The 22,855-nt window shown below is 37.8% G+C and overlaps 1 protein-coding gene across 3 annotated transcripts in view; it reads right to left on the reverse strand.

Moving 5' to 3' along the window:
• Positions 1-22,855, reverse strand: part of tax1bp1b (Tax1 (human T-cell leukemia virus type I) binding protein 1b) — a 45,274-nt gene that overhangs the window by 17,069 nt on the left and 5,350 nt on the right. For 2 of the 3 annotated variants that reach the window (XM_067449078.1, XM_067449077.1), the window contains exons 2-5: positions 14,942-15,138; positions 1,178-1,280; positions 507-697; positions 244-402 (exon numbers count right to left, since the gene is read on the reverse strand). In XM_067449078.1, coding sequence (XP_067305179.1) covers positions 244-402; positions 507-697; positions 1,178-1,280; positions 14,942-15,118 — 630 coding nt within the window. In that variant the 5' untranslated portion in view covers positions 15,119-15,138. Of the gene's footprint in view, positions 1-243; positions 403-506; positions 698-1,177; positions 1,283-11,618; positions 11,623-14,941; positions 15,139-22,855 lie in introns of those variants that run through there. The other variant, XM_067449079.1, reaches the window with a different exon arrangement.

The raw sequence follows: 22,855 nt of genomic DNA on the forward strand, positions 1-22,855 counted from the left end.
TGCTGACAGCCTGTGAACTTGAAGAGATGTCAAATGTATATGACGTAATAAAGAAAAATTGCTGACATTTTTTGCACAGTTCATGTCATGTTTGAGAGGGAAACTAAAGAGACTATATAAAAACATACTATTTTTTACCACTTCAATAAAACAGGGGAAAAGTATTTATATTTCCAAAATTAAGCAAGGGCAAAAAACCTTTTCCTCTTTAAATCACAACATTTTGGTTCTCTCTCGTCTCACCTGCACATCTTTCCTGAGCTGAGAGCTGCTCTCTCTCTCCTGCTCATATTCTTTCTGAAGTCTGTTCTTCTCATCAATCAGATCATCTCTCTCTTTCTGAAACAGGTCCAGGTTTTCCAACAGCTCCTTTTTTTCCTGTTGGATTTGTTCCATCTTTTGCTGGAAAAAGAACAAAAAGCGTCAACCCTGGCAAGGGAAACCTGACAAGAAATCTATCATTTTGAATTGAGCAGTTTGAATTAAGAGTAAACAAATCTCCTCACCTCCAGATAACTGGCCTTAGTGGTGACCACGAGAATATCGGATCCTCCTTCATCCTCCACTGTCAGCAGTTCCTCCTCTGTGGGGCTGTTGGCGCGGAACTGAAATGGAGTGCTGGCCCCGCGGATCTCTCCCTTATGTGTCACATAGCAGAACTGGTAGAACTCACCATCGTCATTTGGTACGTAGTAACCTACAAAATACCCCAGAATCAAGCAGAGGTTCAGATAACAACTCTATCGTTAAAGTATGGAAAGCATTTACAACAAACCCGTTTGTCTTTCCCATAGGTATTAAAGCAAATGACTCTAATGAACGATAGCTAAGACTAAGATCATAGCCTGAAGGCCATCATTTACATCATAAATTTATAGTCCCACTGCAGTTTTATGATAGACCATTCCGTTTTTTTTTTTCTTTAGTTGCCGTAAGGAATCCGGACTCATGCCACAAAAACCCTGTAATCCCTCACAAAGATTCCAGTATGTGACCTGAACCACTCCAGTAAAACTGGCCCATCAACACTTCAGCCTTCTAATAGGAGGCCTCAGTGTTTCCTACTTTATTGCATCCGTCACTACCCAGAACGCACCTTTGAGAGGCTGTCTCTCTGGCATGACATTCATAGAAGAAATGGTTGCATAAAACCCCATTTTTGACAATGTTATTTTACCTTGGAAGACCACAGATCTGTTGATTGCGGTTCCCTCGGTGTAGCTGTCTGGAAGAGGTGACCACAGGAAAGTGTAGTAGTCACGAGCGGTGCTCCAGCCAACCTGTCAGAAAGAGCATATTTGTCTTAAAGCTAAATACTTTTTTCTTTCCTAGCGCAGTAAGCTTAACACTGGCTTAACCAATGGCAGGCAGGTGGGACTTTTTTTTTTTATTCTGTTTGGTGATGCCACAGTAATAAGTCAGATACAACTGTGATGCAAATAAATATTTTACGTCTCCACGGTGAACTCATCATTAGGTTACCGTTACCAAAACGTACCGCTAAACTTAACACTTGTGTGTGCGTAACTTTTTTTGCTTGCTTACAAGCAGCCTTAAGCCACCAGGGTGAAAAGTCACCATTTCTGAACGAGTAACTTTTAAATAGCGAAATACTGTTTTACTGATCAAGTAGGGGTAGTGGAGAAAACAAGGTCCAGTGCATGCATGAAAGCTGCTGTGTGTGTGTGTGTTGGAGAGAGAGAAAGAAAGAAAAAGAGCTTTGAAAATTATTTCAGAAATAATGCTGTTTGACATTTTTATCCCATTGTTTGTCTTATTTATATGCTTGGCCAGTGTATTTGATTTTTGTGGCTCTTTTGCTGTGGCAGACTGTAAGCCACTTAGAAATAATTTGGCAAAGTGATGTGGAACTGCCACACTTAGTTGTGTAGTTACTGAAAAGTAGTCATCACCTCTGAACATCTGTCAACCAATTAGAATCAAGCATTCACAGCAATTAGTCTATTATCTATAAATATACAGCTTTGGGAAAAAATTAAGAGACCACTAAACATTGATTTCTCAATGTTAAGTGGTCTCTTAATTTTTTCCAGAGCTGTATATATAAAATATAGAATCTTCATTGTAGGATTCCAGAAATGTTCATGTTAAATCTTAGATAAAAACATTATAAAATGTACAGTAGAAGAAAAAAATGAGAACTGTTTAGTACTTGTACAACTTGGCAAATAAATAAATGAATAGCCACTATCCACAAACACTTAACAGTGAAAACATAATAATAAATAATATTATTATAAAACTAGGGCTGCAACAACTAGTCGATAAAATCGATAATGAAAATCAGACAACAATTCTCATTATGGATTAGTCGGGTCTGATTAGCATGTGCCTCAAACAGACAGAACCCAGTCGAGAGGGAGACAATTAATATTCAGTGCAAAAACAAATATCTGCTGTTAGACGCTAAATTTAGGTTTAAAAGTCAACATTTAATTCAAGTATTTTATGAGAGTAGTAACTGAATAGGGATAACACCGTGTAAGTGAATATAAATGTAAGACATTTCTACAGGATAAAGCAATGACAGTAACAGGTATTGTGTCCATAGTGGATGTGTGTGTATTACGACAGAACATTCCAATAATCTGGTAACACTGAGGTTTTTTTTTTTTTGCGTGTTCTCCCCCCCCCCCCCCCCCATAATTTTAATGTAGGGATTTCCTTTCGCTTAGTAACTTTTTTGCACATAATGTCGCACTAACATACCCTTACGAAAATGAACCATGTTTTTGGTGTATTGATTATCATTCGTATAACCACCAGTTAAAATATGGAATTGAAGCAAAACCATGGTTAATTTGTGGTTACCACTCAATAACTACAATAATACTGTTATTATTACTTTTGTTTATCGTAAAACCATAGTTAATTTATGTAATGGTGGATATATTCAATATGTATGTTTTCATAGCCTTCACCTGGCACATTTTTTTAAAGGACAGCATCGGGCAAAATGTGGAATAGTGCGTTCTGTCAATACATTTAAAAAAATATATATATATAAATCCGATTAATCGAAAAAATAATCAACCAGCTAATTGATTATCAAAATAACCATTAGTTGCAGCCCGGAAAAAAACATTACAATAAATATATATTAAAAAACTATTATCCATATGCCTCTAAAGTCAAAATAAATAAAAGTGCAGAATTTGGCAAATCTGAAGCTATAATGTCATTCATGCGATTTCTCCCACATACATTAATCGGAAGACTATAAATGCTTCATCAGGCTGTCATGGTCTTTGACCATGGCCTGATTCACATCATGATGCAAAATTCTTTGGCACATTGTGCATTTTTCTCATCTCCATGAGGCCTAGTAGAAAGCCTTTGAGATGGGAGCATAAAAACATGGACTCGGCTGCGTTTTACGGGGGCAAGTCAAACTCAGCCTGTCTGCCACGTGTTTCTCGCCAAACCCTCGTGAATATGTTCGGTTGAGGGAGCGCGGCTACAACTCAGCCTTAACAGGAAGAAGAAAATAGGTGAAAATTTTATACATACTTCAGAATGGAAACCAAGATGTAATTATATGAATTTTATGTGTTGTTAACTGATGGTTGATGAGGGGGGAGTACAGAAAATACATCCATAATTTCAGCCCTCTGTCATAAAACTGTCAAACAAAATCAGACTCACATTGGGCTGGCTGTGTTTGTGAGCATGCAAACGCAAAAGCCTAGTACCTGCTATTGGCATCTACGTGGGAACTCTATAGTATCCTGGAAGTAACACACATATTAAAAAAAATGCAAACTCACTACAGCTCAGTCATGTTAAGAAGCTGTGTGGCTTGTTTGCTCAAACCATACAGCTGACCTCTATGTCCACAATAACATTAGTGTTGCAGAAATCCCCTGATTGTACAAGAAAGTTGCCTGAGGTGCTGGAGCTGTAAAGAGCAGGAAGCCATTAAAGGCATGGCCCATACAGAGCGTCATTACTGCCTGGACCATACTCCACTCATTAGAGATGTTTGGAGGGGGAAGGAGTGCGAAAATTAAGCCCCTGTGTGTCTCTCATTTAGGTCTGTGGAATGGTAACCAAATGGAGAAAAGATGGATGAGAATGAGAATGGCATGTGAAACTACACAACAATATTTCCAGAATGAGAGCAGCTCCAGCAGCATGATAATGCAAAAATAATGTACTATGGATAGACGGATACAGTTTACATTGTTACTGCAGTGCAGAGATTCCGAGTTCTACATCAGAACAACGCCTGACCATTGGCTAACTCCTGCGTCAGCATCACATGCATGTGTCGTGGTGCTTACATGAACAGCATCGGCCAATGGCGAGTCGGCGACTGACATAGAACTAGGGAGCGCTTGGCACGTAAACTGTGTAGGAGACCGACACAGGCTATAACAAATTGTTGCATAAAGTCGTTATTTTTGGGGGTTTTTTTGCTCAAAAAAGTATTTCCGTCACTTCATAAAACTAAGGTTGAACCACTGGAGTCATATGGACTATTTTAACTATGTCTTTCCTACCTTTCTGGGCCATGAAAGTGTTAATTAAATAGCTGGAGGGGCTCTCGGACTTCATAAATAATATCTTAATTTGTGTTCCAAAGGTGAACGCAGGCCTTAAGGGTTTGGAACGACATGAAGGCGCGTAATTATCATTTTTGGGTACATACTGACTTCAAAATTTAGGATACGTCACACAAAACTAAACATTTATATCATCGCATTAGATAGCAAATTATCCAACAAGCACACGTTTGAAGTAATGTGTTAAAAAAAGAATATACTTATCACAGTATACGGTACCTATTGCAGGAAAGAAAAAATGAAGTGTGTTATGCATATAATAAATGAATAAAACTCCATAGAGAACAACAGAACATCCCAGTGTCTGTGAGAAAGTACCTAATTCCCTGACTCGTAATGACGCATAGACTTGGCCCATGACTCTGTCTGCGCTGGCTGGATTCGGCATTGGGTACAGCGGGTCTATATATCAGGATGCAGTACAGAGAACAACTACTGCGCTGACAGGATAATTATAAAGCAGTGTTCCTCTTCTCCATGGTGAGTCTGATAGCGTGTTTCGACAATCCAACATGACGCTCACAAGTTTTTCAACTAGACTCTCTCTGTAACCATTCCAACTTCAAGAGAGCCACAGGCAGCATGCCTGCTCAAACAAGAAACAATAGGCAAAAGGCAAATTCAGTGACTCCTTCAGAGCCTTTAAAACATCCCAAAATGTAATCTTATGTTATCACAATGCTATGACTCTGATATAACTGACTAAAATGGGGAAGTAGTTGTCGTTTTCCATTGTTTGAATCAGAATTACACTTAATTAATCCTAATTGAATTAGGATTTTCTGATTTCAAAGAAATGTACCCAGAATTCCATTCAGGTAAGATCAATTAATCTCCTGAACACTAGGTGGCAATGATAGCCTTGCGAGCGACTACCTGCCGCTCCAGGCAAGTGACTCATGGAACAGGTCTTGCAATTTTCTGGTGTTTGGCGCGGCTGCCTTTTGTCTGTCAACACAGACATAGCCATGTTAAGATTTATGATCTCGTGCCCTTCATAGCCAGAGGTTATTCTGTCTCTCTGGGTGCAGACAAATATGCGTCAGTCAGTCAGCTCTGTTTGGAGGAACATGCCTTCCCTTCAGGGTATACGAAGACACTGCTGTCCAATGGCACATCAGACTACATAACAATGAATCAAGTTCCATCATAATTGAGAACACAAGCAAAGATTGCCATTGGGAAGTAAGAACAATTATGTAGAACCGTTGTCCTCAAGGACCAACTGCCATGAATTGCATCAGCATTTGATATATACACTCTAAAAAATGCTGGGTTAAAAACAACCCAAGTTGGGTTGAAAATGCACCGACCCAACAATTGAGTTGTTTTAACCCAATGGTTGAGTTGTTTTAATCCAGTGGTTGAGTTGTTTTAACCCAGTGGTTGGGTTAAATGTTGCTTAAGACAACCCAATAGCTGGGTAAGAACAACTCAACCATTGGGTTAAAACAACCCAATTGTTGGGTCGGTGCATTTTCAACCCAACTTGGGTTGTTTTTAACCCAGCATTTTTTAGAGTGTATAATGTGGCCTTCAAGTGGAGTCAAAAATATATTGGCTTTTCGAGTTTCAAGCATAATAAACATGACAGAATGAGGTTAGTGGATTTCTCCTTCAGAGCCTTTAAAACGCCCCTACATGTAATCTTATGTCATCACATGTGGCATAATAATAACAACGACTGCCCAACTCAAAAGTATAGCTTCCTCAATACACTCTAAACTAAAGCCACGTTCACACAGCAGCAGAATACGGTTGTCAGTCCATAATATAGTTATTCACACATAGTTCAGTTCAGTTATTTACAAGAGGTACAACCATATTCTATAACTAAACTCACACTCATACAGGACTAAAAAAAACAGAAAGGGATGAAATTTTAACAGGAACAAACAAAAACAAAATACATTTTGCGAACAGGAAAGCTTATTTGAAATTACTATTATCCGGTTAATAATGTTATCATCATTCTGTTTAATATTTTAATTTGACAGTCAACCAATCATGAATTCATCATGAGTGAAATGCCTGCGTTCAGGTGTCTAATTATCATAGGTACATTAGCTTTTGGATTTCAGAAGTTTTTCCAATGATATGTCTCCTACCGTTAGCATTATATTTAATTAATACCAGATAATATCCAGCATGGTGTGTGTTTAGAAATCAAGCTAAAACACTACTAAACAGGATACTACTTTTTTTGTTTGTTTTTTTATAATTAAACACCATGTTGTCAAATAAGTATTGTGGCTTTATGTATGCTTAGACATGCATGTGTCATTATATTAATAGCATTTAAAATTTTACCAAAATCAAGCTCAAATTAAGTTACAAGGTTTTTTACCAGTGAATGACAGAGATTTTTGTATTGTCAGTCATTAGAACAGGGCATCACATTTCGTTTTCATCAACTTACATCACTGAAAACACAGGGAAAGACAGCATTAAAGAGCATTTCTTACATAGCACTTGACATGTGCTATTGCTGGCTTATAGAATGAAAGCTAGTTAGTATTCATAAAAATCAGTCAAGTGATCTCAAAAATATACTAAATAAATAAATCAATTGTGATTAGATTAAGGAGGCAGGGTCTCAAGCCCCCTGTGCACACCACTGTTGTTAGGGAGCCATATTAAAATCATTTCGAGACTACTCAATTGGGTTCCTTAAAAACTACTTCATTTTATGATGTTGAAATTATGTGAACAAATTATATTTGTTTAACTTAATTAATTCATGTTGAACCGATGTACATGATTAAATCATGTAATGTCATGTAAATCCAACACACCTTTTTTCAGGTTACAAAAGTTTATAGCATATTTGGCGTTTGGCCAAAATCTTGTCTTATAAAAGGCTGTATTGGCAAATACCAAACAAAGGAACTCTTCTCTGCTCTTCAGATACATAAAAAATAGCCATTACAAACACTGTGGGTTTTTTTAAGTAAAGATACTGCTGTATTTATTCAAAGAACAAGGGGCCAGATTCGCAAGACATTCGTAAAAAATAAAATTATTCTTAACTGCCAATTTCTTCTTATTTTCTAACATTACAACATAACAGTAGCTAGCTAAATATAATATTTATAACTAATAGTAGCCTACCATATGGACGAGTATAAAACCAGCAAAGTTCGCACTAACCGGCAAGACAATAGTGGACGAGAAATTCGTCTTGTATAGATCTAACGGCCGATCCTTGGTACCTGAGCAGCGTTCTTGATAAAAGGCTAGACTCTAATAAATAACAGATTTTACCGACACGGCACATTAAAAACACAACATTTTGTGATTTACTCCCATCAAGCCAGTCACAACGAAAATAGATTGTACACTTTATTATGATATCTACGGTAATCTGCAGGAAGCACAAACAGACAGGCTTTGAGGTGTTTTTCATTCAGCGAGTCTTCAGCAATACCTTTCAATAAAATAACACCAAATAAAACCTTTTTTTTTTTTTTACTTAAGTAAAAAATGAAGATGTTCTTAAGAAAATATTTGAGAACTTCTTAAGAATTTTTTAACAATTGCACTTAGAACATTTTCTTAAGAAAGAAGTTAAGAAAATTCTTAAGATGAAGTTCGTAAGAATGTTCCTAAGTTCTTTATATACCTTTGCACAGCAAACAAGCAAAGACAGTCTCCAAAATGTGTGCAGCACTTCATTCATGATTGAGGTGGGTGAAGCTACAGTTTGAGGATCTACTTGAGGTTTAGTCACAAGAAACATAAAATACTGATTTTGCTTAGAGTGAACTGATTGATTTGTTCCCCTGGTTTTAACAAACGCATGCTCGGAAATCCTTTGCTGTGTGAACGGAACCAGACTTGACAACTAGTTATCTGTCATGCCATATAGTGCAAGAGAGCTACTCTGTGCTGCACAACCCACAGCACTCGGTAGACACACGTTTTTCATGTGTGGTTTCAGTAACTTACAGTGATGGAGATATGAGCTGTTTATCATCTGAAGGTTTTAGACCCAGTTACTATTCTCAACCAGAGCTGCTCCAGTCAGGTGTGTGTTCTACGTGTGACTCAAATGCTCCGCTTTCCTCCCAGATATAAAAGCTACTGTCGGTTAATGACAATTTGAAGGCTGAACTTGTGGCTTGATTGGACTATGACTGAGTCAAATCTGTCAAGTCTTTCCAGTTTTATGGATGTTGCAATATTCTATACAGACAATATTCCATACAGACAATATTCAACACTACTGTAAGCTGCTGTGTGAATGGGACATTGAGATAAGTAAAAACTGACAGTGAAAACATAGCCTAATGCCAAGTTCAGACAGCTCGATTTTCAAAGTCATCATATCACTTGTCTTTTACACTGCACGACTATGTGGGGTAGCATTCAGTTGCTACTGTGTGCATATCCCAAGATGGATCAACGACAGGGGGTTTCACACTGCATTACCTTACAATAGGAAGAATCTCCGACAACTCTGTCTGGTCCGCAAACTACGTTTCACAGCTAAACACACGTGAGAAGTGATAAATAAATAATGCGAGATAGACCGGAGATTTCGAACGAGACTGGAATTGTTATTCAAAACAATAGCTCGCAAAAAGCTTGTGATCCAAATTGTCTGTGTGCTGATTTGCAATGAAAAGGCTGCAAAAAAGATTATGGGGAGGAAATGGTTAGGGAGAAGCGAAGAGCATTTTGAGCAGGATTGTGTGTTGTAGGTAAATAAATAATTTTGCAATGTGCTGATGTTGCGGCTGGTCTAAGCAAATGTTTGTGCTTTGTTTCTTCCTAATGTAATTGTAAAGCTTAGGCTGTGTGTAATACCGATTCTGGTTTTTAACTCCTCGCCAAGCTTCCTGCTGCATTGAATCGGGCTCTCTCATTGGCTGTAATTAATCGACTATGTAATTTTTAGTTAGAACACATTTCACACAGCAGGATTTTGAATCAGGTCAGGTCCAGATATTTGGCATGCCAAATCTCTCACAGGAGTCAGCAACTCATCAGCGATTCTCTCAGATCACGTCTTTGATAATTCACTGAATTAAATAAAGCAACAATTTGCCTCAGATTTCAGGCATTTGTCTGCAATTTCATAAAACCTGTCACAGAGTAAAAACCGGGGCTAAAATCGTGCAGTGTGAACATGGCATTAGCCTCTCAAACACAAATATTTGAAAATCGCCATAAAGTCTGATAGCTTCTTCCAACTAAGAACCCCTAAGAAGGGAATATAGATGTGTGAAGATCAGTGTTGCCACAGTTACTTTGAAAAAGTAATCTGATTACTGATTACTGATTACTCCTTTAAAAAGTAACTTAGTTACTTTACAGATTACTTGATTTTAAAAGTAACTAAGTTAGATTACAAGTTACTTTATTAGTTACATTCAGGAGTTGCCGACAACACCCCTGCCGCCTCAAAATAGAAATGACAACCGTTTTTGGCAACACACTTTATTGCATTTATGCCAGAGCCTGACGGCCCCGACTTTTTTACGCCCCTTTTTTAGGCTTCTCCTTCGTTTTATATTTATTTTAATAATTAAAATGAACAATGAGATGTGCTGGTGGAAACAACATGAGACCATGATAGCTTGCGCCACTGTCGAGAAATGGCTCGCGCAGGGTTAAAGAGTCCGTTTCTTCAGTGCAGCTGCTAGAGTTATGGCCTTTTTACAACCGGTTCCTTCATTCGTTTTCTCTGAGCAGGTATCTATCGGATTGCTAAATGACCAGGAGTAACGTTAGGCCTAAATGCCTTCCGAGAGTCTTTCGAGACGTATTTAATTCTGATCACTCAAACAAACCGATTCAGAAGGTGCATGAAAGCATTTCAAACTAAACCGGACAAATGTAAATATATCTGGTTGTTTAAACCACATGTGTACATTTTACTCCTGGCAAATAATTAAAAAATAAATGTGTGAGAGCGTGTTATGGTGTAGTCAGATAGATATGACGGTGCTACTGCTACATCGCTGCAAATGAGTAAAGCAAGCCAACGCAAATGGCCGTTAATGAAACTTTAAAATAAGTCACACAAAACACAATCATCTTCAATATAAATTAATGAGACTAATGATCTTACCAGTGCTTAGGTCGCTCTCTCTCATATTGCGATCTTTGAATTTGAAATGGGCTGCTGAATAAAATGCTAGAATCTTTTGCTTTGATGTAAACTCCGTTAAATGAGCATAGGCTATACCGCGGGAATTGAAGATCGGATTTATATTAATTTAGCTGAAGTCTAAGGTAGGCTATAAGACAACCTGCATGTCCTTTTTTTTTTTTTAGATTGTGTAGCCCGTTTCGTTGTTTTGAGCGCCGTTGCGAGCAATAGGCTAATCTATCAGCCTGCCTCAGCTCGTCAGAAATGCCTTTGTGGTGGTATAATAACTAGCCTACTTTGTTTTTAATGTCAAAGTGGTTATATTTCGTTTCATTTCTTTATTGAGTTCATTTAGAAAAATGTTTAGAGCAATTTTTGTTTGTTAAATTAAAGTTTTAATTTTTTTATGTGACGACCCAGTGAGTTAACCGCATGAGTCTCTCAAACCAACTCTTGAATTGTCTTGCCTATATAAACTTTAATTTAACAAACAAAAAATTGCTCTGAACATTTTTCTGAATTAGGATAAAAAAGAAACGAAACGAAAAATAACTACTTTGACATTAAAAACAAAACTGAACTATTTTAATGGCTGCAACAATGTAAAAAGTAAAATAAATAAATAAAAAACACGGGCTCCAGCCGGACTCGGGCTGAGAATTTTGATAAGCTGTTGGTTTTTACAAAGGAAAATGACTAAAATAGTAACTCACAGTGACTTGGATAAGTAACTTTAATCTGATTACTGGTTTGGAAATAGTAACGCGTTAGATTACTCGTTACTGGAAAAAAGTAGTCAGATTAGAGTAACGCGTTACTATGTAACGCGTTACTGGCATCACTGGTGAAGATAATATTTTATATCGCTGTAATGCACCACATTAGGTTCTCTGTATAATTTACAGCATTAACTGAAAGAATTTTTTTATTTTAACTGAATATGCCACAAAAAAGAAAAGAAAAAAAGAAAAAAAAAAGAATCAGATTTGAATCCAATCAAATCCAAATTGGAATCAAATCTACAGCTTGTGAATCAGAATTTAATTGAATCAGGAAATATGTATTGATACAGACACAATACATTTGAAATCAGATGTACCCCTTTGTGCTCAAGGAAATCTTGTTTTTATTACTTGAACAAAATGTTTAATATATTTTTAAGATTTAAATGGCATGTACCTGACTAGCCTGGATGCCAGCCGAACTTAGCCCCGCCCACAACATTTTTATGTTGGGCAATTCGGTCTGGCATTGCTCCATAGAGGAGTAATTATCCCCGAACAGAAACTGTTCGGACCAATGAAATCATCAGGGCGGGCTTTAAACGATGCCGGACAGATGATCAACAGTAACGTAATCATGCACGTCATCAAAGGGGCTTGGATTATATTTACTCGAGTCCTAAACGGAGAGCTTGTTTGTATCTGCATTCACCTTCACAATTTCTCTCAAAGATGATGATCATGTTGGGTAAGTACTCTGTGTATCAATAATCAGTGATCAGATCGTTTATTCCAGCGCACGTGCAGACAGGGTTGCCAAGTTTTTACAACAAAATCCGATAACTACTAGCCCTAAACAATAGCTTCTCGGGGGGTTCTCCGGGGGGAAAAATGGTGTTTGGGGGGTAAATTGTGTGTTATTTTGGCAAGGTTGCCTGCTAAAATTCGCACTCATGGGTCTATATATCACATAATAGGCGCTTCAACCCTTGGACATATAAAACAACCTCAAAAAAAAAAAAAAGCGGACTTGGCAACACAGTAAAGTTGAGCTCTTTGAGTATGACCACGTCAGGCTAGTACCTGACTAAACTTTGACAAAAATCCAAAAAAGTTCAAAACATTTGTTCAAATCTGCCCATTTTTCTGTGTGATATATGCATCAGATGGTCTGTAGACATTGTACATTTTAACCCACCTTACAAATAATTAAAAGCTGTACCTGTTTCTCATGGGGTGGGGTGGGGACTATCCCTTTTAATCAAGAACATGGGCCACAATGTGAAAGAGTTGCTGAGAAGCAGAAGCCTTCCTGACAGCCAGCCATAAAACAGCTTCATCAGACTCGCTATATCACACGCAAAGTTCTAAAACACCACTTTGATCTGGTCGGATTCAAACCCAGATATTAAACCCTGACAGTGACCACACTCAACTCCCCGCCCACTAACCTACAGCAGTCAGATGTTCTCTTTTATTTCCTCTCATCGTACAATTCACATCCATGATGTTGTAAATACAGTTTGTTTTATGTTCACTCATCCAGCAGTAGCTGGGGAACTCCAGAAAGCAGAGACGGAGCCAAAACACCCCTCTTATTCTGCCAACCCACATAATTCATTCCCATACACACCGTCATGACCACATTCGCGTTCAACTACACTCCAGCCTGACTCACTACTTTGTGCCAACATAGTGGAATTTTCAAACTACCACTGAGTTGTAATATTTTATATTGTTTTTTTTCTCTGCCAAGCAAACTGCCAAGAACTTTCACAAATACTCAAACCGCATTATGTTATACAAGCGGGTAGTAAATGTTCATGCTCACTTGTTGAAAACCTTGTTAGAAGGGGAAACAGTTGTGACTGAGATTTTCCTGGATATGATTCACAGTTTTTCCCGAATAATGTGAACAAGACATACATACACCATTAGCTCAGGGAGTCGCAACACATTTTCTTCAAGGCTTAAAAAGATTGATTTCCTAATGAGTTCTCAATAAAAAAAATCCTCAAAAAAACTATAGCAGATGAGTAACTTAATGGCCTGTGGGGAAAAGAGAAGTGATATGGCTATATAGCCTACTTTTGAACCTGAATCCAATATGCATCAAACACAGACATTTAGGTTACTCTAGTCTATATATAACATCAGTTACATGTTCTGAAATTATACCTTAAAAAAACGTTTGAAAAAGCAAAATATGGTTCTGAAATTCTTTTACAGCAGGAAACATTTAAGTGACCAGCAGTAAATCCAATATTATGTTAACCACCAGTAATGGCAGCTCCCCAAATGTCATACTGCCAAATATGACGGAAGGGCCTTGTAATTTCCACACTGTGGAAACGGAAGATAGGAAAATAGAATCAAGGCGTTAGAGCTGCAGTAACCCTGCACATGATTCCTATGGTAGGAAACCAACTTGGCTGATTTGAACATTGTCGTGAAATAAGGGACGAAGGTAGATCTGACGTCAAACAAGCAGGGCCAGAAAGCCCAACAGGTTATCATTGGGCTGACTGGAATACTTGAATTCTAATATTTTACTTTAATAAATGTGCTATTATATAAATCAGTAGAAAATAATGAGATAATTGGATTTTAAATATATGTTTTATTAAAACTAACCATCAAAGAAAAATCATAAAAAACCATAAAACTAAAAATCAAAGAAAAAAATAGACTGCAGTTTGCATTTGCCAAAAAAAGGCACCAAAAAAGCATAAAAGTATGCCATGGTTGGAATATAATGTATATATTATATACATACTCAGAGAGACTTGTACATTATTTTCCAAGTCGTCTATGATACATTTGTGTGAGGAACACACGGAAACTGAATGTCATTAACAGAACATTTTGGCTGATGAAATGATAGAATGAACTCTATTCCAATTTCACATTTAGTCTTCCACTAGAAAATATGTAGAAAAACGAAGCACAGAATTGAAGCTTGAATTGAAGCATGAAGAGAGAGAGAGAGAGAGAGAGAGAGAGAGAGAGAGAGAGAGAGAGAGAGAGAGAGAGAGAGAGAGAGAGAGAGAGAGAGAGAGAGAGAGAGAGAGAGAGAGAGAGAGAGAGAGAGAGTGTGTGCACTTGTGTGTACCAAATGTCCTCACAATGTATTATAAACCTGAGATCACCTACATTGTGGGGACCAGCCAGCGTACAATGTCCCCACAATGTAAATGGATTTATAAACATACTACATTATATATTTTTTGAAAATGTAAAATTGCAGAATGTTTCCTGTGATGGGTAGGTTTAGGGGCAGGGGCAGTGTAGAGGGATAGAATGTACAGTTTGTACAGTGTAAAATCCATTACACCAATGGAAAGTCTTCACAATTCACAAAAACGCAACAACACTTGTTTAAAGGTGAAATGCTGATGAAATGAAACAGAAGAAACCAAGTGAAGTTACAATCTCTTATCTATGCTTCTCTTGGTAGATACTTCATATCCAAGAAATGTACAAAACATGGCAGAAAAGCAAGGTAAAAACAGAGGCAAAATGAAAGTGAGTGTCACCTTGAATATGCCGACCCAATCCTTGGGATTTGGTTTAATGAACTGCGTGAGGGTGTAATGGCATTCTAATGCTGCATGAGGGAGGTAACTTTTCCCCACATTCTGGAAGATGACATGGGCAAAATTGGACGTTTCCATGGTGCTGCTTGCTACTGTCCCCTCCAGGAATAAATCCATCTGTCTATCAGCAGCTGTGTCTGTGGGAAGACAGGACCCATTAGAGAAGTGAAACAGAGAAGAGACACCTAATAATATTCTGTGCCATATTTTACAGTAATCTAGGGTGAATGTCTTTATGTAACATTATGATTCAGTCAATGCCAGTAGCAGAACTCACACCTTCTATTTTTGTACTAAATTACATTCTAAACCTTATGATAATTGCCGTACAATTAACATTTTCAAAATCACAAAAGTAATAAACAGTCATCCAGATATTATAAGGACATTTTCCCATCGGTTAATTGACGTGTGACAACACTGGTAATACCAGTATACCCAAATGGGCTTTTAAATCACTAATTCTGTCAAACCGAAAGTAACATGCACATGACCACTCGGGCATTAATAACGAAGCGGAGCAAAGTGAGTGGTTTCAATTAATTCCTATGTAAGTTAAGCTTCCCTATACATGAACTGAAAACGCGCCAGTTCACACACACCGTGAATGACAGTTCGTCCGTAAATGCACGCTGTGTGAAGCCGCGAATGGATGACAGTGCATCCGTAAATGTGCGCTCTCTGTGGCTGCGCACATTTTAGTTTCGGTTTTAGGGGTGGGTTGCTTGAATTGTGGGTTCATTAGCCTATTGTTCTTAATGAAAAACGCAACAACAACAACACAGTACAATGACAAACTCACTGAAATATGTGCTTTTTAAATTTCACTTTGAAACCAAATCTTTCTCAATCATCTTCTCTGACATGATGCTCTCATGATGAATGAAATCTGTCTCTTGCTGCGTTTATGCTGTGACACTCGTTCGGTTAATGCTTTAAAGGAAAACTCCGGCAAATTTTTAAGTTTATCTTGATCGTTATATCTGTACTCACAAAGATATAACGATCAAGATAAACTTATTTTTATTTATTTTAAAGCTTGCACCACGGAGTTATTACGGGTAAAGCCCAGAGCCCCCCCTCAACTAAAACGGCAGCTTTGAGGGCATAACGTAAAGGGTATCTTTGTGCCTCTTAACAGACACAAAATGCAATTAAAATGTCTGTCCAACATGAACAGGTCCCTTACATGACAACGAGATGCGTTTAGCCACTTAGCCATTGTTTAAATTCACCTGTTTTAGGCGGCTAGCTGTGTCTCTCGCTGAAGTCCAGTGGGAACGCTGTTGTAGCCGGAAAAAGGCAGATAGTCCAGTTGGGAAGAGCATCGTGTGTATGAAGAGGCTCTGCTCATCAGCTTGACGGTTCTCAGTATTGAACGTGTCCGAGAGAAACAGTTTTCGATTCTGTCTTGCTGATCCGAGGGCCGCTGCTCGTTCAGTTACTCGCGCATGCTCAGTATCAGCGGCTCGTGAGTTCATCGGTTCTCTCAGCAAAACATGACTCAGTTCAGTGAACGGTTGGAGTTACAAATTATAATTCAAGACATTCGTTTATTTATATTCTGAGGGACTGTCACTCATGTCAGAAAGTGAGTAACTAAAGTAACTTGTGTGATCAGCGCTGATTTGAGACGCGAACCGTTTAGAACGATTCAGTCCGATTTGGTGAACTGGTTCGCCCGGTTCACAAAAAAAAAAAACGGTTAAAAAGAACCGATTAAAAGAACGATTTGTTCGTAAACCGGACATCACTAGAGTGATGATCTGATTGGGCTCACAAGTGAAGAAGAAATTGTTCGCGTTTGTGCCTTTCCGAATTTTATAAATGTGCAGCGAACACTTGACTAACTTACAAAGACACAACACAGCCGGGCCGGTTGAAGAATAATGCCATTCCGTGATTAAAGACGGGTGCAACCACTGTGGAGGTAATGTACACTTTATTTATCCTTCCATTTGGGCACACACGGCTTGAGGAAAGATGTGCAGTAAATTTATCGTGCTTTAAACACATGACGCTCTTCCCAACTGGACTGCCTTTTTTCCGGCTGCCACTGAGTTCCCACGGGACTTCAGCGTGAGACACAGCTAGTCGGCTAAAACAGGTGAATTTAAACAATGGCTAAGTGGCTAAACGCATCTCCTTGTCGTGTGAGGGACCTGTTCATGTTGGACAGACATTTTAATTGCATTTTGTGTCTGTTAAGAGGCACAAAGACACCCTTCACGTTTATGCCCCCAAGCTGCCATTTTAGCTGAGGGGGGCTCTTGGCATTAACTGTAATAACTCCGTGCTGCAAGTACCAATCCGTTTATATATATATAGACTGTACTCAAAGACATAACGATCAAGATAAACTTAAAAATTTGCTGGAGTTGTCCTTTAAGCAAACAGTTCAGTTTTTATGTACTGTCTCTCCTCTAACTGAACTAAATTATTTTATTAATATAAAAAATCTAAATGATGGTGGGGGCGGCGCCACTTTAGTGCAAGTGATGTAGCTGGTGTTGAGTCAAAACACCGGTAACCCCGGCAACCCCGACTATCGTAGCAAGTCTATGATGCACCAATGTATCGGCCAATAAGTTTATTTGCATGCATTTTAATTCCTTGCCAGTTAAAATTTGCATGCTGCTCTTACATAAGCATTTCTGAACATATGCACACTAAAAGGCTGTTGCACAGCTTGTGAGTACTGAACAAAGATCTCTTTTGTATTTTACTGTGCTTAAACTGTTATTAGAGATACTAATATCGGAAATATCACCGATACCACAACAAATTCTGGCTTTTATATCGGCGAGTACTTGAACCCATGTACCGATCCGATACCATTTTCTTAGACAAGACTAGAGAATGATAGCTAGCTTTGCATAACCGCTGCACGGCTCTTCTTCGTTGATCAGAATGTATTGCAAACAAAGAAGTTGTACTGTGTTGCCACAAGCAACCACTGTTTAGAGCAGCGAAGAATAAATGAAAACAAGTACCAGTACTTTGGTACCAAGTGGGTACTGAATTTTTAAAAAGGTGACCAGAATTTCTGTAGGAAGTAACAGACTCCTGTGTATATTCGGAACCTGCAGCTGCGTTCAGTCGCTTCTGTGTTAATCTAAGCCCAGGGCTCCAGACTGGAGCCGAATACATACCAGTGTCTGTAAATATTAAACTGCAAAATACTATTTCAATATTACCCCTGTAAATTCTAGCTGTCTTTGTAGTCTCGGCCGGGTGTCGCTATATTATGATCTATATAAACCTTTACTTCATGAGAATTTACCGTTTCATATCATGAACACAGACACTCAGAGGTCTTCACGGCAACCCGTCAAAATAAAAGTTTGGTTTAACGAAGAAATTTTACAGAATATAGCCTACAGAAGATTTACCCACGTCTCTATGTAATGATAATACGTCTTTACTAACAATAATAATTATGCTTAGATGAGTGCTAATTTTTCACTTGATTTATTTTCTGATTAATATATCACTCTTTATATTCCTAGATTTTATACAGTTATATTGTAAAACTAAAATACCTTTTTCAGTTTGCGGTGTTAGATTTGTGGCTGCATTTGAAGTTTTTTCTCTTAAGAAAAGTAAATAATATTACTGTCAAATGCATGTCAGATAATACAAATACTGTAATAAAAACACTAATTCACTGTATGTATTTGTTCATGTTTTTTTAAGGGATAAGTCTGAAGCACACCATAAAATATTTCTAGAATTTCATACAGGGCTAGCTGTATATATACAGATACACACCCTGGTATCGGGAAGGGAAAAGGGGTATCAGAACATCTCTAACAGTTAAGGTGCGTCAAATACACTGCCCTTGAGATCAACTGCTTTAAAGACGGAGAGTGTTCAAGACGAGTGAAGGTGAGAGAAAATATATCTGTATAGTTTCTAACTCAAACACTGGCAAGGGACAGTTTATTAGCCAATATTTAGTCACCTAGCATGAAAATGTTGTCTTATATGCAAGTGATTTCCTCATATAAGCAGGGTTTGCTTATCAATTCTCAACTAGTTTCATCACCACATTCTAAAAAATTGTCTTTGGAGGGTTGCTCAAAGAGCAAAGTTTGGATTTGATATCTATAAATACAAGCGATTATTGCATAAATCAATAATTTAACATCTAATAGACGCCGAATAGAAAAATGACAGCAACACACCTTTGCATCTGATTTAAAAGTAATTTCTCTATAATTAATGCTTACGGTGTCTTTATATTTCAAAATAAATCAAGTAGGCTTAATAATAGGCTCCATAATGCACAATTACCTAAAATTATATATTTAAAATCTATAAAACTCAAAAAAGGCCTGCGCGGACTTGATGAACATCTGTGTCAGGAAAGTATGAGAATAAGAACACCATGAAGCTGACATTAATATTGCTTGATTTTTAATTGTTTTATAAATATATTTTGCTGTCGAGGAGTAGAAACGTGGTTGTGAAACACTTTACATATAAACTGGACTATGCACTTTCTGTAACATATAACTGTGAACCTTTACCTAAAGAATCCTGCTACACTTTTATTCCTTTACGTAGATTGCACAAAAAAAATGTGATATAAATAAATGCAGATCCCACTGGTTTGATTAAATAATAGATTTTTTTTGCTCAGGTTTTATGCATATGGTGGTGTATTCTTATGACAGTTTTATGACAATTAAATCTTCTTTACAAGAAATAACGCAATATATTGCCTTTCTTACAGCACTGCAATATATTGTATTGTAACCCCTGTATCGAGATAAATATTGTATTAGCAGATACGATGTGCTTTCTACTGTCTCCGTTTCCAGTCAGGAAAATAATCTAAAAGAAAAAAAAAAACCTGTAACGGCTATACGTGAGTTTTGATATTCTAGTGGAAGAGTGACCAGAAGCAGAAGCACAGAGGATAGAGCAAAACAAAACACCGGTCATGAATTATAAGTCTAAAATTTTAATTTTTAAAAAGAAATTTTGGAGGATTATATAAGATATAAGAGAAGAGGAGCTTGAGTTTGTTGATCAGCCCTATTATGCGCTCTGAACCGTGCCAGAGCGCGTTTGAGCCCCAAAGCACGGTTCATTTGACAAGTGTGAGCGCTCCGTGTGAGCGCTCCGTTCCATGCCCTGGTGCGGTTCTATTGGCCGGCTCTGGCCTGCTTTGAAGAGGTGGGCCAGAGCGCACTTCGGATGGGCTCGAGTGCGGTTCTCCTGCAGTGTGGGCACTAACCGCGCCAGAGCACGGAACAGCTATGCACTACTGTTATCATTACGACGGCAAACAATTACTACTTGGTTACACTTTTTAATTATATCAGGTATATTTAGGTTTATAACGGTCCTGGTTTTCAACTTATTGATGAACATGAATTGTAGTTTGCGAGTAAAGCTGCAAATTCCTCCATCAAAGTCAGCTGCCTCAGTAATAATCTTCTGATACGTGCAGTGTAGTCAAGTGAAAACCGCTGCACGGCATAAACTATATAAATCTAAACAAAAAGTTGCATCATGAATGACATAAGCGTGATCAGGCCCAGTACGTTAAATTCAATGTGAGTGCAGGCCAGCAGGGGAGTGGGAAGAATCGCACTCAGGCACGGTACAAGACAACAGTGTGTAGTGTGAGTACACCCCACCTACGTCAGGTCAGAGGTCACTCTTCCGCTAGAACTCGACTTGCATGTGGCCATTACTTGAAGCCAGTTACGATAGTTTATAAATAGAGGTGTAGCGATATACTCGTGTCACGATTCGATATTTATCACGATACTGAACTCACGATACAATATGCATCCTGATATTTTAAGCCAACGTGGAAGACATTGGGTTTTTTATAGGGCTGGGACAACGCGTCGATGTCATCGATGACGTCGACGCAAAAAATACGTAGACGCAAAATATGCGCGTCGATTCGTCAGACTCAAAATAAAGATGGTGGCGCCGGAGAGTAGTAGCAACCATAGATATACATAATAAAGTATATTATGTAATTAAGTATATTATTTATTATGTATATCTATGGTAGCAACACGAGTGGCTCCTCAGACTTTCAGAAGTGCAAGGCTTGCGGGTTGGCGCACGGCGCACACGGAGCAAGCGCTCTTATACACAGGTGCGCATGCACGCGTTTTGTTGTCACTGCTACATAAACAAATTTATGCACACAGGAAGACAGATGTTTAAATTAAGTTACGGTACCGACATCCAGTTATGGTGTCCCGCCTTTTTTTTACTGTCTATTAAAGTCTGCCGCGTTTAAGTTACGGTGTAGCCTGTGTACTGTCATACATGTTTTCATAATGCAGAATATTCACTCAGCGCGCTGTCAGGCAGTTTGGGGCTGCCCGACTGTGTGCACTCGAATGCCGTGACAGCGTGAGCTCACGCATACAATCAGTAGTAACAGTTCGCAATTATATCCATATATCCTACCTTTTCTTGTAAACCCGATAAAATCCATGGCAATGAACGTCATCGGGGATGTTTAATCCACAAGCATTCTGAGAATTATTCCTAATTGTCGTTCACATCAATCTAAAAGTTGTCCTTTTAGGCTATAGGCGATTTTCATTCAAAGATGTAAAAGTAATTAAGCTATGTAGCCTATTGTATCATTTTTTTTTACTAGATAAAAACATTAAAAACATATTGCAATAAATAATTACTCTGTTTAGCCTATGAATGGGCAATCCGATCCAGTCAGCGCTGTCATTAGAGTGTGATAGCCAAACTTAACCCTTGATTAACCAGCGGCACTATTTGCTATTTATCTTATTCCAATCCCATGCATTTTTACATGATTTGTTATTTGTTCTATTTTTTATATCTTTGCATTATATATGCAAATGTCTACTCATTAGAAATAATCTTATCTTGTTCATATAATTCAGTGTCACCTATCAACCTGTAAGTTTTGCTGCACAGCAATGAAGATACTCTTTACAAGACGTATTGTGTCCTTAATAATGGCATCAGAATGCAACCAAATCACATGATGGTAATAAGAAGATGGCTATAATTAATTGTAAATCATCCAAAATAAATGCCATGATCATTAGATTTTATACAGGTGTTACTATATTGATTTTGTAAAAGGTGATCAGCAACCAAATATTGATAATATGGAAGTTACTGCCTTTTGCCTTGGCATGACTCCACATTTTTTGCAGACAATACAAAGGTAGAGTGCAGTAACTTTAAAATAGGGTGTGTGTGTGTGTGTGTGTGTGTGTGTGTGTGTGTGTGTGTGTGTGTGTGTGTGTGTGTGTGTGTGTGTGTGTGTGTGTATTTTGTTATGATTTTATTGAATGCATTGTCTTTTACTTTGGAATTTTAAGAGCAATAAACATGTATTGCAATGTTAAGGAATTAGTTTTTTTCATTCAGATAATTAAATCAACATGTATAAATTGCTATTAGGCAATTAATGGGGAGATAATCGATAATCGAATCGAATCGTAACCGAACCGGACAGGAAAAATTAATCGCTAGATTAATCGATGCACCGAAAAAATAATCGCTAGATTAATCGTTTAAAAAATAATCGTTTATCCCAGCCCTAGTTTTTTAAATACATTTTTTTTAATGTTTTTATTATTATTAAAATAACTGTATTATTATTTGTGTATTATTATTATTAGGACCCACAAAAATTCCCTAATTGCATCATTATACATTATATTCAACATTATATATAGTCGTTTAATGTAATAATGTCATTTTTTCCCTCACGCATTACTCGCTCTTCCAATACAGGCAGCATCTCTCCTGATGCTTATAGCGTCCTGCCTCTCCCGCTAATGTTTGCCAAGCGGCAACCTCCCGCGATCTCTCTTGAAG

Source organism: Pseudorasbora parva, chromosome 7 (genome assembly GCF_024679245.1).
Source record: "Pseudorasbora parva isolate DD20220531a chromosome 7, ASM2467924v1, whole genome shotgun sequence".
Lineage (NCBI taxonomy): Eukaryota > Metazoa > Chordata > Actinopteri > Cypriniformes > Gobionidae > Pseudorasbora > Pseudorasbora parva.